At 49.6% G+C, this 16,298-nt stretch overlaps 1 protein-coding gene across 2 annotated transcripts in view; it reads left to right on the forward strand.

Moving 5' to 3' along the window:
* The first annotated feature begins 440 nt into the window (after positions 1–440).
* Positions 441–16,298, forward strand: part of LOC135902583 (uncharacterized) — a 61,547-nt gene continuing 45,689 nt past the window's right edge. Inside the window, exon 1 of one of the 2 annotated variants that reach the window (XM_065432766.2) lies at positions 441–816. In XM_065432766.2, coding sequence (XP_065288838.2) covers positions 790–816 — 27 coding nt within the window. In that variant the 5' untranslated portion in view covers positions 441–789. Of the gene's footprint in view, positions 817–7,510; positions 7,638–16,298 lie in introns of those variants that run through there. The other variant, XM_065432768.2, reaches the window with a different exon arrangement.

The following is a 16,298-nucleotide window of genomic DNA, read 5'->3' on the forward strand; positions in this document are numbered from 1 at the left end:
GAAGGAAAAGATAACGAGAAGACCGTTGCGAGGATACCTAGAAGGGTAATTTGACATCCAGCCTGGTTCAACATTCGCTTTTATGTCCCCCTGACAAACTGCCAAGCTCAGACGGACGGCCGCGGGTGCTGAAGGATCCGTTGAGGACGGGTCCTTCAGCTCGGAAAGTGACGCGCTGGAACAGCCGGGCGAAGCTTCGTCGTCGAGTCGTTCGGTCGGTCGGTCGCGTTTGACGCCTAGCGTTTTGCAACGCGACCCGGTGACGGCGTCTCGCGCGCGCGCACGCTTGTTGTCGTCGTTTCGAAGGGGACGGAAGAGAGGGAGAGGAGCGGACATGCTTGCCAGCATCATCGTGGAGGGCGGGCGAATCGGCCGACCCGACCTTCGCGCCGGGCGGCTCGTGTCATGAACGACTTCGCGCGGCGCGCTCTTACGTCGCTGCTGCCGCCGACTCCTTTCTTCTCCTCGCTGCACGCCGGCACATCGTCCTTTCTCGGCAACACCCCTCTCTCCTCCCTCCCCCCTCCACCCGCGCGGCGCTGCTGCCTTCCGAGAGAGCTGTCGCCGCCGTCCGTCCGTGGTGCTCGGTGGAAAAAAAGCGCGCCGGTCCAGTCGCCGCTCGGACATCGCTCAGCGGCAGCGGCAGCGCCCCACCGACCAGCGTCACCCTCCAGCGAGTGAGCGAGAGCCGTGCTCTGTCCACAGCCACCGCGCTGCTCTTCGGCCCGGCAAAACCCGCGCACATACGTACAGCCAGCGAGCCAGAGGCGAGACACCCTCAGCAGAGAAATGCTCCCCACGGCGATGCTTCTCCACGTGAGTGCCGCCACCCGACCGCCGGCCCATTTGCCTCGTTTCGGACGCTTTAACTTCGCTCCTTTCTTGCTCTTCGTTTTTTATGTTTATCGCCCTTTTTATTTCTTTCGTTTTTCGTGCTTTCCTTACTGCTGCTTCTTCCCTTATGTTCTTTTTTAACGTTTGCTGCTACTCTCACGTGTCCACGCGTACGCAAACAACGGTCGCACCAGTGGAGACACTGGTGCGATGAGTCCTGCTGCGGAAGAGACGAAGAAAGATGGAAGGGGTGTTTTCAGTGAACGCTGGAAAGGGTTGCTTTCTGTGCGATAACTTTCTTTTCGTTCATGCGTGCACTCTCCCCTCGCTTTTCCCGAGCAGCGACAAGGCCGGCACACTGTAGCGATTCATTTCGCTCGATTCCATTGCTTTCTCATCAGATACCGTTCATGACCGCTACTGATCCTTGTTATGCCGTAGGCCAAGCCCCACTCGGATCACTGACGAAGCGCGAGATTAAGGAAGGACATTGGAATAGAATCGTTACGTATTCCTTTCTCTCAATTCTATTCCTCTCCTGACATCCACCTTTCACGTCTGGTCGATCCTGGTGGTGATAACGTACGAAGGCAGGCGCCTCTTCAACAACTGACGGAGTGCGGAACGGAAAAGTATTGGGATAGCCCAGCATTCACCATGTGTCGCGTAAGCGCTGCGCGCGATGGACCATCGCCGTCTCGTTATCACCTTAATCGCTGCCTTTAGTGTGGTGCGCCTCAACGCTGGCCCCGGAGGAAGCAATCTTACGTAAGACAAGTTTTGTGAATGCGTGCTCAGATCTTCAAGAGATGATGTCTGTACAAGGCTCGTGCTCCGCGCTTGCTGCTGGTTCGTTGAACTGAAGCGAGTGTGTTGTCAACAACTTTGTTTATGCCGGAGGGGCCGCCTTTGCTCTTATACAATAGATGGCTCTGTTTGCGCAAGTGCAACTTTTTATATTGCGCACGTCTTTGGTGGGATATTTAAGAGAGAGGTGCTCAGGCACCTCTTAAAGTTCCTCCTTGATACAGAGTTGGGAAGGGAATGGTGAGCAGTATGGGCCGTCGAGATTCGGAAGGCGCGCAACGTATTGGACTCCGAGTCAACTTATTTTTGGAAACTGGTGTTGTCAGTTGTACTTCGAAGTGTTTGAGATCGTATCGCGGTTGGTAGGTTGGTTGGCAATTGCCGGCAACTTTTGAAAGGCTATAGTTCCGCCTGCGGCAAGCAGCGCCCTTTCTCCTCCTCCTTCTCCTCAACAATTGGAATTGAATTGTAGGCAAAATGTAGGAAGAGTAACTCTTTATGGCGCTGTATTCATGACAAAGAAAGATATAGACTAGCAGTAAATTCGAAGTAATACGGGTACGTATATACAGTAATCTCTTACGATATAGAATAGTTCCAAGAGCAAATGCCAGCCGAACGTGATGCTGGACATATTACCGAAGGCACTCGGCCAATGGCAGGTAGCACTTACGAACGAAATATTTTGTGGATTCGTTCGTAGTTTTCTTGCTAACTCCGTTTCATTATCATTTCTTTTTTATGGTTCCATAATGTCGTGCCTAATTTAGGATCTGCAAGTCAGAGTCACCTGCTGGTCGACATTCATGCATGTGATATCCACGCGAAACTTTATCTTCTTTCTACATATCAACCGGCACATCTCCTCACGTCTTGCCCCACTAAAGATGCACGTAGAGTTTTGTAAAGGTTGCAAGTGAGATACTTCCGGCAATTCTCGTGAAGGTCAGCACCGATCGAGTTCGACAGAAATGTAAATTTCGCGATTACTTTGTTTCGCGTCAGAATTCCATGCGTGATTGCCTTCACTACCGGCAACTATAGCAATGGAAATGCCGGTTAATACTATTTTGATACGTGCTCAAAACAACGGGTGCTGTGTTAACAACATAGAGAGTTTCACAAAGTGCTAAGCGCGCAGCTCAAGCGTAGGGATTTGGCTGAAAATTAAGCTCGAAATTTTGGCTAGGGCTCGACTGGTCCTATTCTAAGTTTGATTCGCTTGATCGATTCTTAGTACGCTGATCAAGTATACTTTAACAGGAACCTAGTCCAGTGTTTGACAGAAGCTAATCTGACCGAAGATGCAACAAACGTGACATAAAACGTGCAATCGTCTAAATACACATACTAAAAGTAGAATTGCTGGTCATACGGGTCTCTTGTTCGCAATATCGATGAAAAGCTATGCCTATGCATTATTCATCGAAACAGTATGCCATCACACCGAAGCGTAAGGAACGGTTGAAATTTATAGAGACAATGACCGAGGACACAAACTCTGACGGCCTCTAATCGGAGAAAATCTTCCGGTCGCGTTGAGCGACGAAGCTGTTCGGGGAATCTATCGGAAAAGAATGTGGATCTCAAGAGGATAGCCCTATTTGGGCTTATCTGGAAAATATGTTTTGCTAGTTCAAGCATGTCGAACGCTCTTGTGCTGCCTTATTAGCCTCAATCAACACGCGTACGTTTCGATTACTGGACATGGAAGAAATAATTGCATAATATCCAACGTTACACAAACAGTTGGGAAAACAGTAAGTGCTAGGCGAGGCGGACTCGTCAGGTGCTATCAACTGGATTGCCGACTTGATAGTCAGTCAGCGTGAGCACTTACGTTGTCCGCTTCCCTTTGTCCTGTTTTCTGCACCGTTTATATAATGATAAAAGCAATTAGCACAACTTCATACACTGGCGAAAATGCGTTTATATGACGATGAATTTTCATGTGGCATGCGCCACCAGGCGAAGACCAGTAAACGTGCGTAACTATGCGTTTGTTTATTTTTGGATCTGCAAATCGGTAAGGTAAATTTCCTTGTGCCGCATTAGTTAGGTCAAATGACTTGCAAGTAATTCTGTCATTCTTTTTTTGCATGGAAAAAAAACAATACGCGAAAGCTTCCCTGAATTTCGCCGCGAACGTCGTGAGGTCAGGAAGTACATTCTTCAATGAAGGATGGTTCACCGTGTCACACTATGCGCAGTCTAATCTTCCATTTCTGAAACTGCGTTTCAAATTTGAAGCTAGCTTAACCCTTCAGTGATCGACGGGTGACATCTCAGCCATAGATGTAGCGCGTGCGTGAGCCACTCCTCTACTACCTTAATAAGAATTGTCATCCATAAATTACTGTCTTTCGATAGCGGCCAGGCGGCTAGACGACTGACGGTTTGACGCTTCCTTCGCATACGCATGCGCATGTAGTTACTGTGCCATACTTTCTATCACCGTTATTGTGCGACACTTAAGTTGATATTCGCCGCTTCTATTCAGTGTATTCAGTGTTGTCGATCTTCCTATACACATGTATAGGAAGCGAACGCAAGCGAACAAACCACATGTCTGTGGTTTGTTCGCTTGCGTTTCCGTACCGTGCAACTTGTCGAGACATATTAACCTTTTTCCCGCTGTAAGTTTGCTCGGTTGCTGAATACCAGCGTTATCTCCAGCCGAAGGTACCCTTATATATCCGCGAGGGCCCTTCACGGCTTTCGTGTACAGAAAGTGGTAGGGAACTACGCCCGTGTTTCACATTGTATAATGTATGTAGCAATAGAAGTGTGGTTCACGTCGTATCCTCTGCTTAAATGAGGCCGGTGATTACGCAGGAGGGGGTTGAGGGGGGGGGGGGGGTCGACTAAGCAATCGGTCGTTATACTGCAGGACAAATGTACCGCATGCTATCCGAATCGCTCGGTAGCGGCCTTCAGCTCGGGAAGATCGCCGTCATCAGGGCGCGGCGCGATCGTATAACGTCGCTTCTCACCCTGACCCTTTCTTCGCTGCGCGTACCGCGTATTTAAGATGTCTCGTCCTACGTGCCGTGCGACATTATAAAAGTGCAGCGTAGTAGAAGCCGCAGTTCGATGAAATAACTTGCGACGGAATTCAGATGCTTTTCGTATGTCACAGCGGTACATCGCCAACGCTATAGTCGTTAGAATCCATTCCGGCGGCACGTATAGAGGCCGGTGTTCCTGTTAAGTTCACGGACTGTTTGTGTGTGGCCAACTTACGTAGGCGGCTGCATACTATCAATAGTATGTAGCCGTATGCTACTATCAGTAGTATATGGTCCTAGGTTGTACACCACCGAGGACCATGGTTTGTATGCAAGTACATACAAGGCCATGCTCTCAGGCAGCTCCATAGACAGCTTTCACGTGACTTCGCGGTCACCGTGTTTACACCCCATTCATATGTTCCACTTCACTGCTGCTGATAAGCCGTAAACAACTGCGTAATATTAAGGTCCAGCCTCTCGACAACTAGTACTTTAACATGGCGGTTGTGATCACATAGGTGCAAATAATCGCTTGTGGGTATGTTAACTTGCAGCCTTACACCATTGGCCAAACGTTGTCTATATATATGATGACTGTAGGGTTAGGGTAAGGCTAAAAAATTGTGTACATGGGAACGCATAAAGTAATGTCCGTGAGCACTCTATTCACCATCTAGGTCTATTTCTAAATGGACTCACAGTGGTTTACACGCCAAGTCACAGGACCGCACGCTGTCCTATCAAGTTGGCTAGCGAAACGGACGTCAAGGCTGTAGAAACCCACGAGCCACTTAACAAACCTGCAGTGTTGTGAAGTGTAGTAGGGACTGCCATGCCTGATATTCACCTTCCAAGTATTAAGGGTAGTGTAAAATGCGAGGAGAGAGTGATACGTGCGAGAGTTTTAAAAGGGGATCGGCGTACTCGCCAGCTCCGGCTTTCGAGGCGGCGTGTACATATCTGTGAAGACTGCGAAGAGACTGGCGATGATGAGCAGTTCGCACTGCCTTGCTGTTCGTTATATCACGGAGAGAAGCTTACTACTTGGTGCCCTGCGAAGAAGAGGATTTTCACAAGATTGTGTGCAGTATTTTTTGCGTCATGGAGGTCAGGAGATTCTTCGACGGGATGTCTCGCACTTCCTGCTTAATTGTATTTCATCGTGACCGTAAGTGTTTACGAGTGTATAGTGATACGTATTCATATCTGTGAAAGAGGTGCTACAGGCGGTGCGACTGCCAGCCATGATTGCCAGCCACCACCAGGCCCCCACTAGATCTTTATAACATAGCCATAGCGCCATGCCGTTTGTATAATGGTTTGGCCTACAACAGCAGCAGATCGTAGTGACCTATGTCACTACAAGTTGGGGTGTTTGTACAGGTCAGGAATTTTCGCTATAGTAACGATGGTCATGATTGTGGAACAAGTTTCGCTTTTGCGCGAAACACGAGCCATTGCGTGATAAACGCGCGCACCGTGAAATGACAATCGGTGTTCATCGCATCGCCCTGCCTTGATGAAGCAATGGGTAATGTTATAGCGTGCTCAACCCGCTTGTACCTGTTTTGTATTTCATCTGCGGCGCCAAGACGCAGGAGGCTTATACGTGTCATAGGTCTAGCGGCAAGTCGTCAATCCTCCCTTTTGACCACATGAAGTCAGGAGTAACGTCTGCAAAACCTCAGGGTCTCTGTTAGTATACGTTGTACTCAACACAAAGTCGTGTTCCGATCAATAGACACACGCTCGTCTCGGGCCGCGTCATTTCGTGTCACCGCCACCGCATAGCCACCGATTCAGCAGCAATCATCTCCGTCTGGACATTAAGGGTTAGCCGCGGTAGCAGGGCGATACCTCTCATTATATATGCGATGAGTCGTAAAACCAACCGCGCACTCTCTGAGGCCCTCCCGCCGCCGGGACAACGGCGTCACATGGTCAAGCTCCGTCGCGCCGCGTCCGTTAGCGTCGACCGATCACTGCTTCTCGACCTCTTTCGCCAGCGCTGCTTTTTTACGCGGGGAGGAATTTTCTGCTCCAACGGTGTGTTGTGCAATGTTTCAACGCTGGCGTGTGCATGCACAAGGGTAAAACGTCGTGCTCCTGCGTAAATCGATTGCTTTTGTACTCCTTATCGTTTTCTTTTTATGCTTCTGCGTGTACGTGATCCGGGATATACTTCGAGTCCTGGACAGATCATTCATCCGTGCCTTTTAATGCGGTTCCGTGGTCGCGCTATGGAGCGCGACTTGCAGCGGCGACTGTTCGCGCGTGGTCGCGCAACGATTTCTCGCTGGCGTCATATTACCGCGCACGGATGACTGCGTTAGCGTCGATGCGATATCCGTGGATGGCAGCCGTTGGCCAAAACGGCGAAGTTGATCGGTTCTTTTTTCTTCTTCTTATTATTTTCTCACGCAAAAGGATGACTGCTTTCTTCGTTTTGGGAAAAAAAAATAGAAAGACCGGCGATACTGTAAGCGATAACGTTCTTTTTAAATCGAAGCCTTTATTTGCCTCTGTTCCCCCATTCTGCTGGTGCTGGCTGCAGGTGTCTTGTCGATTATACAACTTGGGTCACCGGGTGTATGACAGTGGCTGTGTGCCCGAATGCGCAACCTAAGCCACGTGTTCAACTCGACAAGCGCATGCGGGTGTGCGAACGTTGTTGGCCGATACATGCGATACAGATCGAGAGAAACCGATCTGATATCGGTGAGCTGATCCGATACAGATTGTGAGAGAAACCGATATCGCCTTTCTAGTGGGGTCTCTGCTTTTCTAAAAGAGCAGTCACTTGCGTGATTCGAACACACATAGAATGACTGAGCAACCAGCCGGCTTTCGCGACAAGGCGAGGCAAGGGATTTAAGAAGTGCTAGGGCAAAGACGGCCGGATGGGGCTGGAGATCGGTAACTCGGCACCACTCATGCACTACAGTGATTCAACACCACATCGCCACTGAAATGTCCTGTCACATCGTAAGTCATTACGCACAACAGAATTCTTATATACCTTCTTCCTTCATCCCTAGTTTGTACGCCGACGAAGCGTAATGTAGGTCGAAATCAGTAAAATACGCGACAGGAAGACGACCTCAAGTGGAAACCGCTTACTATGTTTGCTAATTTTCTTCTTATCATTTCTTGTGCAAAACCTGTTGAACGAGAGCGCTGACGGTGACTCAATCTCGTTCCGTTTCTTCTGAGCCCTAGGGGCTAAATGTATATATCCAGAACGCGCATCTTTTCAAATGCGTCGATGCCATTTCTTTCCTTTTTCCACGAAAGAAAAGAAGAAGAGAACAGGCTAGAAATGACCTAAGAAGGTGCTTCTGTGTAGCAGTTGCCTAACTCTGCAAGGTTGGGAATGGCATACATCCGGTAGCAACGTTCCGCTGGAAGCGGTGACGAGAGCTCATATAATATTTTGAGCACGACTCGCCTTTGGTGTTCGGCGAGTCCGCTAAGCGTATAGCTGCCAAGACCATTTATGAAATGTCATGCTTGTGCCTCGAGGGAAATAAAGACGCGGTGAACGAAAAAGAGCGCTATACGCTGTCTCGCTATATAGGAAAGCACAGAGTTATTCGTTGAGCCCACAATATGTGCGAGTTGGTATTAAAGTGGTTAGCGTTACGTGTGCTGCAGATCACTTAATTTCTTGCTGTGAGGAACGTCTGCTTATCGATGTAGACTCGTAAAAAACGCCCTCCGTGTCACGCCACGCTCGGTACCGCTTCGTCTGCTTTGCGAATTCGCGAGCAGACGATGCTGGCCGCAGCTTACAACCATCGTGGACAAATGGAGTTAGTTCGAGCGCCAACCTCTATTATGAAGAGAGGCAACGGTGGTCGAGGAAGGGCTTGTAATAACTGTGGCTAGAGTAATAGCGCGATTGATTTTAACCTGTCCAATTGTATGACCACACTTCGGAGGTCTAAACGAACCATGTTCACATACAGCTATGTCAGTGTGTCACTTTGAGAACCTCTGCTGCTGTCGCAGAAATTGATATCAAAGTCGTGGCATTTGTTGAAGTCCCTATTTTCTTTGTACGCTTGCCCCCATCAAAATGAGGCCACCCCTGGAAGGCCGGCAATCGAACCCTCAAACCTTGGTAGCTGTTGAAAGCCACAGTGGCCGAACCAGCGCAGCGGGTCATCGTTGCACCGTTCTATCCAGTCTCCTTTTGTACATTATATTTATAGGGTGCCACGGAGCGGGCCGGGCGGTTGTGCTCGTGCAAAGCACGCTGTGGGAATGTAGGAAGGCGAGGTGTTTGATTAACGACGTTCAGACGGTGTCCGTTTTTTCGCCGACGTGCAGACGGCGCTCACTCGGCCGCTTCCAGATTTCCGCGCTCTCCGCGTATTTTCGGCGACGAGATAGAGCAGCAGGGCTCCTTGACGCGCAGCGGCGTGTTGAGATGTGGCTGGACCAGATTGCGCCATCGAGCATGTGGATGCTCTGCCGAAGACGGTGTTCCGTGTTCGTTTCTGGGGTATACGTGCGTGCGGTTTTGCTTATTTTGTTTACCTAGTTAGGACAAAATTAATAGCCTCTCAGATCGTGCGCAAAACGAAATAAGCGCGTTGAGATTAGCCACACGATTAGGGAACATATAAGTGTGGCTGGCGCGATTATGATGATGCGCATGTTAAAAAAAGAAATGTAGAGCAATCACACCAATCGTGAGGTACAGGTCCAATTTTATTCCCCGGCGTTATTGAACATAATATAGAGGGATCGTAGTACTCCGTAGGCTGCGCCTACATGCGTGCTGTTATGCAATGCGCATCGTTTCGGCGTAAAGTGTGCCACTTTGTGCCGAGTTGATATCGCTTGCTAGGTGTAGTCTAGTGTGGCCGTAGGGATTACTGCGGTGGTCGAGTGATCGAGGCGCTATAGGGGGGCTACAACTCACCCAAAAGAGTAGGAGCGAGAGAATGTGTTTTTATTGAAAGGATGACCTCAATGCCTCAGTGCTTGCTTCCGAGTTACGGTTTTCCTCTGAACCACAGCGCCGGTGACTTCCGTTTTTCTGTCATCATCGTGACCTTCACCTGAGAAAATGGGTCAGTATGCAAAAGCCTCACAGGTCTTTCTGACAGTAAAAAGCACTCCCTCCCCCCCCCCCCCCGCCTCGCCCCCCCCTAAAAAAAGAACAACAAAAATAAATCGCTATTATTTGCAAACGTGAGAGCAACTTCAATATTCAGGAGGTAATTGTTTCACTGTACGGGCATCTGTTAGGTGCACAACATATGTTACGTGGCTGTAGTCATGACACTGCAGTTACGAACGCACCAGAAGCTGTAAAAATAGATGCCCGGTCTGTATACCGTGCGACGGTCTCCAGACTCTACTGCCCTTTGATAGGTCTCGCTCAAACTTTTGCAAGGCTAGGTCCGCCTACAGCAAGCAACGTTACTCCCCTCTCTTCTTTACCACGGGCGCTATAAAAATAAAAATAAAAATAAAAATAAAAATAAAGAATTAAGTAAACGAAAAAGAAAAGAAAGAAGAATATGCGGAATCATCCCACGCACTGTGGGAATCGACGTAAGCGAATGTTCGCTTTGATTGATGACAAATAGCCGTGACGTTGACGGCGAGTGCTTAATTTCCTAAATGCTTTGTCTAATACGAAGGTGGCGAGTTGATGTTAAACGTTACCTTGCGTGCACCATAGCTGTTTGTCTGCGCAGTGCACAGAACACACAGCGAGATGTGTTTGCTTGAGTCGTCACGCGCCGTTCTTCATAACCTCCGAGAAGGTTAGTATTGCCGCACAAGGCACACCGTATCGGGGCGCAAGGGTTCGACTTCAATTGAATTATGGGGTTGTACGTGCCATAACCACATTCGGGCTGCGAGTCTAGTGGAAAACTGTGGATTAATTTTGACACCCCGGCGTTCTTTAACGTGCGTGCACCTTAATTTAAGTGCACGAGCGTTTTTGTGTTTCGCTCCCGTCGAAATGCAGCTACCGCGGCCGGGATCCAACCCGGGACCTCGAGGAATGTCATAGCCGCAAAGCTACCACGCTGGGCGTAGAAGTGTTGATTTGATGTGCTACCGCTTCCGTAGTGAACCCTATGCTGCTTTAATGCGGCTTTGCAGTCTGCGCGCCCAGCGTCAGTCGTCAGCTTAACACATTTGCATTTTCATTTGCAAACACCGCTGTCGTGTTTGTAGTAGCGTATCCATGCCTTCCCACGTCATCTCTTTCCTAGCAGTTAAGGAAGGGGCAAAGTAAGCTTCGTTTTAATGTGCTTATCTACACAGTTCTTGAAACTCGGGAATGAACAACATATTCAAAACAAATGTTTCCTAGCGCCGAATCCTTCTCGCTGCGAAGCCAGTGAGCCCGTAATCACCGAGGGCAAGAGAAGGTAGAAACCAAATAAAGTATAGTATATAGAGTGTTATGGGCAGCACAGGCACACATGATCACAGCCGGTCACGATCGTGGCACACAGGTATCACAGCAGAGGGTCACGTGCGGCGCAGTGAACACCCATTAAGGCTATGGCCGCTTGCGCACGGTTGGTCGTTATCAAGTGTACTACTGCCTTCTTCAGGGCGTTCTGTTAAACTATAGGAGCGATTCCAACCCCGGCGCTTCATTCGGAAGTCCAAGACCGAGGGGGGGGGGGGAGGTTTAATTAGGCGTCGTGCACGGAGAATCACGTGCGATCTATAGCTGTACGCTTGCCCTGACTGTGCTCGCATATTGCCTGGCAAGGCGCGGCGTGCTCCACAAACCGCTCTACATGTTCGGCTGCCCCAACTGGGTCAGTCTCGTACACAGGGGCGCTTTCCCTTTCGTTGCGCCCAACTTCCGCCGCTGCGGTCGTCGTCGGGCTCGTGGAAAACCGCGTGTCGCCGGCGCATGCTCTCGGAAGCGTAAAACGCGGGCGTTTCCTGCGCGCTGCCTGGGCGGGTTTCCTCGCGATCCGCACCGCTTGCGCGGCGCGCGCCGCCTGTCACACCTGCACTGCAGCGGGAGACTGGCCTCCATTGTTTTCATCGCTCTCTTTTTATCCCCTCTTTGTTTTCTTACTTGCCTTTTTCCCGCTTCGTCGAGCACTTAAGACTCGAGAGACTGGTTTCTATAGTCCTGGTACAACGGCAACAACATTGCCGCGGCCACTTCCTTGCCGGAAAGCACTGCAACGATGTGCCTGGGATAATCGCATAAACGGAGCTGCCGCAGGAGTGCAGAACCGCAAGCTTGCCAACGTGGGCGTTGGTCCCCACCCTCCCGCTGAGTTCGTGTATAGTGCCGGCTATGAGAGCGTTGTTTGCGTTTTCGGAGATCCACGAGTGTTGATACAGCGTCCAGTCGACGTTCTGTGCGCATGCACTATATCCTGCACACACCTTTTTATAGAATGACGCGCAAGGCTGGCATGACAAAGAAAGGAACGCACGGGACTCGTGCTCCTTTGTGTCACGTGTCCCAAGGTCTGAATGCAAACCAACTGCGTTGGTGTTACCCCGGGGCGCCAAATCCCGGAAATTAATCATAGTAACTTATATGTTCATTTAATCTGTGCTTTCATTGGCTTTTCTGTATACTTTATGTGGTGATGACTTGTCTAAAACGTCGAGCCTCAATTTTCCCCCCGATTCTTCTCGATCAGTGCGCCACCATTGATGATTCTGCCCCGACAGCGCCGGCAGCTTTCAGCGCCCCTCTCTCCGAATGCGGGTCATACGGAACACAAATCGCTGGCACCGGCCGCCGCCTGTCGTCTTCTGTTGCAAGGACGTTTTACGGCCACCTTTGCCACCGCGAAACGTGTTTCCGATTCGATATGGTCACGGTGAATAACGACTAAGCGATGCTCTATTGTCGACCCATTCATGTCTCCTCTGTTTACTCTTCTTCTATTTGCTTTATTATTTCTTTCACGGGCTTCATCGCTTTCATGCCGCGCGGAACCGCCAAGGCTACCTGTAGTTACGTGGTTGCAAAGAATTGTGTGTGCGGACACAAAGAAGCATTACGCTGTATGCGCTAAACGCTTCTAGAGATGACGTACGCTTGTGCAAACATGTCGCAGAGTCGTCGGGTTGAAGAGCGCTCGCCCATTTGTCGCGCATTGGGAAACGAGTCGAGATCTGAGTCTACACCTTACCGCATAAGCCAGTTCCCACGAAGTGCATGTGGCAAGATTACCAACGCCAGCACGTGACACCTTTGGCGAGTGGTAGGCAAAGGGGCCAAGCAACGGTTATGGTGACGGGCGTTTATCGCGTGGGATTTCTGCACTGTCGAAATACCGTTTGAATTTTTATTCTTGCTGCAACAGAACAGTTCGGGTTACCATAGCTCTATAGCAGCAACAATGCACTGAGCACGATAGTAATCTCATTCGCCGTATCCAGGTTCTCTACTCGATTGAAAAAAAAAAAACGGAAGCTACGGGTCTGGATTCAAGGCTATGAGTAGACCTGCCCGTTACGTGGTATGAGTCTTCCCTCTGTCGTCATAGTCAACCACCTTGTTACTATTTTTCCCCTCTTCCTCAGCCCGCTGTAAATGGCTAGAGGAACGCACGTCAGGCCCACCTCTCTACCTTTTTTACCATCAAAATTTCTTTCTGTCTCTCTCTCGTTTACATGCACCTGACGCGAGCGGGTCGACTTGCGAGCCTGGCTGAGACAGCTCAGCGTGGCAACGCTTACACGAGCTCATTTTGGCGTTCCACGGAGAGGGCCTATACATCGAGACACGACAACGAAGCACACGAATAAAGCGTTGACCTATTCCTCGCTCGCTGCCAAGCAAGTCGGGTTAAGTACAACGCGGTTTTCTGATTCTGCCAGGTTCGTGCACACTTTTGGCAGATAAATGACGTAGGAATCCCGTAGACGAAGGAGTTGTGAGTTGGCACGTCGACAAGGGCTTCCCCACATAGCTTCTGTTCTTTGAAGAGGCAGTGCATATCTTGTTCAAAGTGATAAACGCAGCGTGTCCAGAGCGCATGATGTGAGCATATAGGTTGCAAGAAGCCCGGAGCGTGAATTCCGCTATACGTTATGTTTCTCGAGCGACAAGCTGAACCGCTGTTGTGTCGTCATCCTACACGCTAATGATATAGCTACTCCTGATTGGCAGATTATTCGCCAAAGTTTGCGTTTACCTTTTGGATAGTCACTGGGCGTTGTTACCTGCAGTTCGAATAGCTTGTGTATGCGCTGCTCAATGAAAACTTAACTTTTCGAACCGGCAAGGACATAATAGTTTACGGTGGTACACAGACTCTTCAATTTCTGGCTACACTGCCAAACCGCCTGGAGCTGCTTGGCAGGCATTAGGGAAGAAGTTTGGAGGGTTGTTTTTCTCCGGTATAGAGCGATTTTCCCCTGCAGAATTCTCAGAAAGTGATTCGGAGTATGAAGGACAACAGCGTGTATGTCTTGTAATTTCTTACTTAACACGACAGACGAGTTTCTGCCAACTTCAACGACGCTGGCTATTGGAAGGCGCAAAAAGCACGAGAAAAACGTATGGTGCCTCCATAGCAGCGTCGCCATTTGGTGAGACGCGGTTCCGACGTACTCTAGGAAAAGGCGCAAGTCTGTTGTCAAATCTTTTGTCGCGAGAACTTCCGTTAGCGGCTGGCCAGAACCCAAAGAACGTAATGGTGCTGGTGGGTTGACGAAGACGCGCCGCTAACAAGACAATAAGGATACCGGCATCCTCCGTTGCTATGGTAATGATAATGTCCTTCGGGCACTATTGTACACTGACACAAGCTTCCTTTCATACTTTTTTTTAAGCTCTCCAGGTGATGAGAGCTTTGGCTCCAAACGGCTACCAAACGACAATCAAGCGAGGTTTCTCCGTTAACGCAACGGCCGTACAAGTGCGTCACGCTCACGTAACGAGATGGTCGGTGCTAATGTTCTCGCGGCGATTTACTGTTTTCTCTTTCTTGCTTCCTGATGTAAACACCATCTGTTGACAAAGCTAATGTACGCCGCGGGTCTCGGGTGACCGGCGCCTGGACAATTTGTCTTTCTATAATTATTGTTGATTCACCAGCGACAATTTTTTGTCTGCCGCGCCATGCACCGGTGTGTGTCGGAAAAGCACGCCTATCACGCGAGGGTAAAAGTGACGACGAAAACAATAGGAGGAAACAAATCAAGCAAAAAAAGGGCCGCGCAAGATGAGTGGCGCACATGCTTTGTGGCTGTTTACGAACACGTATTTTTAATGCCCCGAACGGAAGAAGAATAGCGACGATTAGGCGTTTAGTGGTGGAGTCAGAAGCGTAGTGGCACTGGCTTCGTTCTAAGGTACCTTCTCTCGCACCCTATTCAACTCCTTTATTCACCCCCCCTCTCCCCCCAAGCCACTTCTTTTCCCTGGAAGTGTTTGTACCCAACCGCTTGAATCCTACGTCTTGGCATCGTGCCCACGGTTGCCTTCGTTTTAGGCGAACGTCTGCGGGGCAGCTTCATGACGAGTCTGAACAGGTTGAGGAGATTTTCTCTCGGAACTGTGCGTGCACGTCCAGTGGCGCTCTAATCAAACACGGGCTAAAATTTTATGCTGAAGGGATTCGACCCCTCAAGTACGGCTCGGTGTGTGCCACCCCAAGAGAGCGTATATGCTGTACGTAGTGAGGCACTCTGTCACTACAAGCCAAAAGCTCTCCATCCGTCTTTCGGAACAGTCCAAAACCAAGGTCTCACTCTGTAGTGTAAGCAACGCTAGGAATGGGTAAACGAGTTTTTGGGGTAACGTTGAGGTGGCTTCCTCACATAACATCACTTCGTGTGATGTGCAGAAAAGCTCCTCTAGTTTAGCCGTTGACTATTTTTTCATGTAACAGCGTCGGAAGTGAGAGATGTAGCAACGGAGGGATACAGTATCCCTTTCACAACTTTTCTTGAGACTTCGCGTGCCTGCCACTAAGCTAGAAAAAGAAGTCCTTGCATGATTTCAAGCAAGTCCAAATCTTTCCTCCACGATACGTTCCATTTCTGTCAGGCGCCGCCGACTACGACGACGATGACATCAGCAACAAGACGACTACGCAAGCATATGAGTATAGGCTCCACATGCTCCCGCGTCCCTGAAACTGTCTGACCTGAGAGAGGACGTACCTCAACTGAGCACGCCGACTAGACCGGCTCGTGCAGTGACCGTAGTATGGAAGCGTGTAGTTTCGGTCTCGGCTGTTTCCAGTGTCACCCCAATTTTGTACCGACTAAATGACGTGCTTCGGTGCCGAAGCAATCAGGCATTCAAATATGCACGCATATGCTGTTCGAGAAGGTACATCGCTACTTCCCCTTTATACACGGAAGGACGTTTCCTCAAAAGAATTTTCTTTTTAATCCTTAAGACAATACGCGATCTTGTAACGAGGGGAGGTGAGCGGGTGGAGGGAGAGGAAGGTGGCACATCTAGGAAAATTAAATTACGAAGAATGCTTAGCTTTAGAGTTTTATGTCACGGCTCTAATTAACGTACGTACGCCTTATGCCCTGTCTTCTCGGCAGGCCCATCAAGGTAAGGCTACTTCCGCGCACGAAATGCTTATTGAAAGTAAACGAAGGTTTCATACTGGGGGAAAAATAAGCCACACCTCAGCGATAGCGGTGGCAACGGCA

This window comes from Dermacentor albipictus, chromosome 3 (assembly GCF_038994185.2).
Source record: "Dermacentor albipictus isolate Rhodes 1998 colony chromosome 3, USDA_Dalb.pri_finalv2, whole genome shotgun sequence".
In the NCBI taxonomy this organism is placed as follows: domain Eukaryota; kingdom Metazoa; phylum Arthropoda; class Arachnida; order Ixodida; family Ixodidae; genus Dermacentor; species Dermacentor albipictus.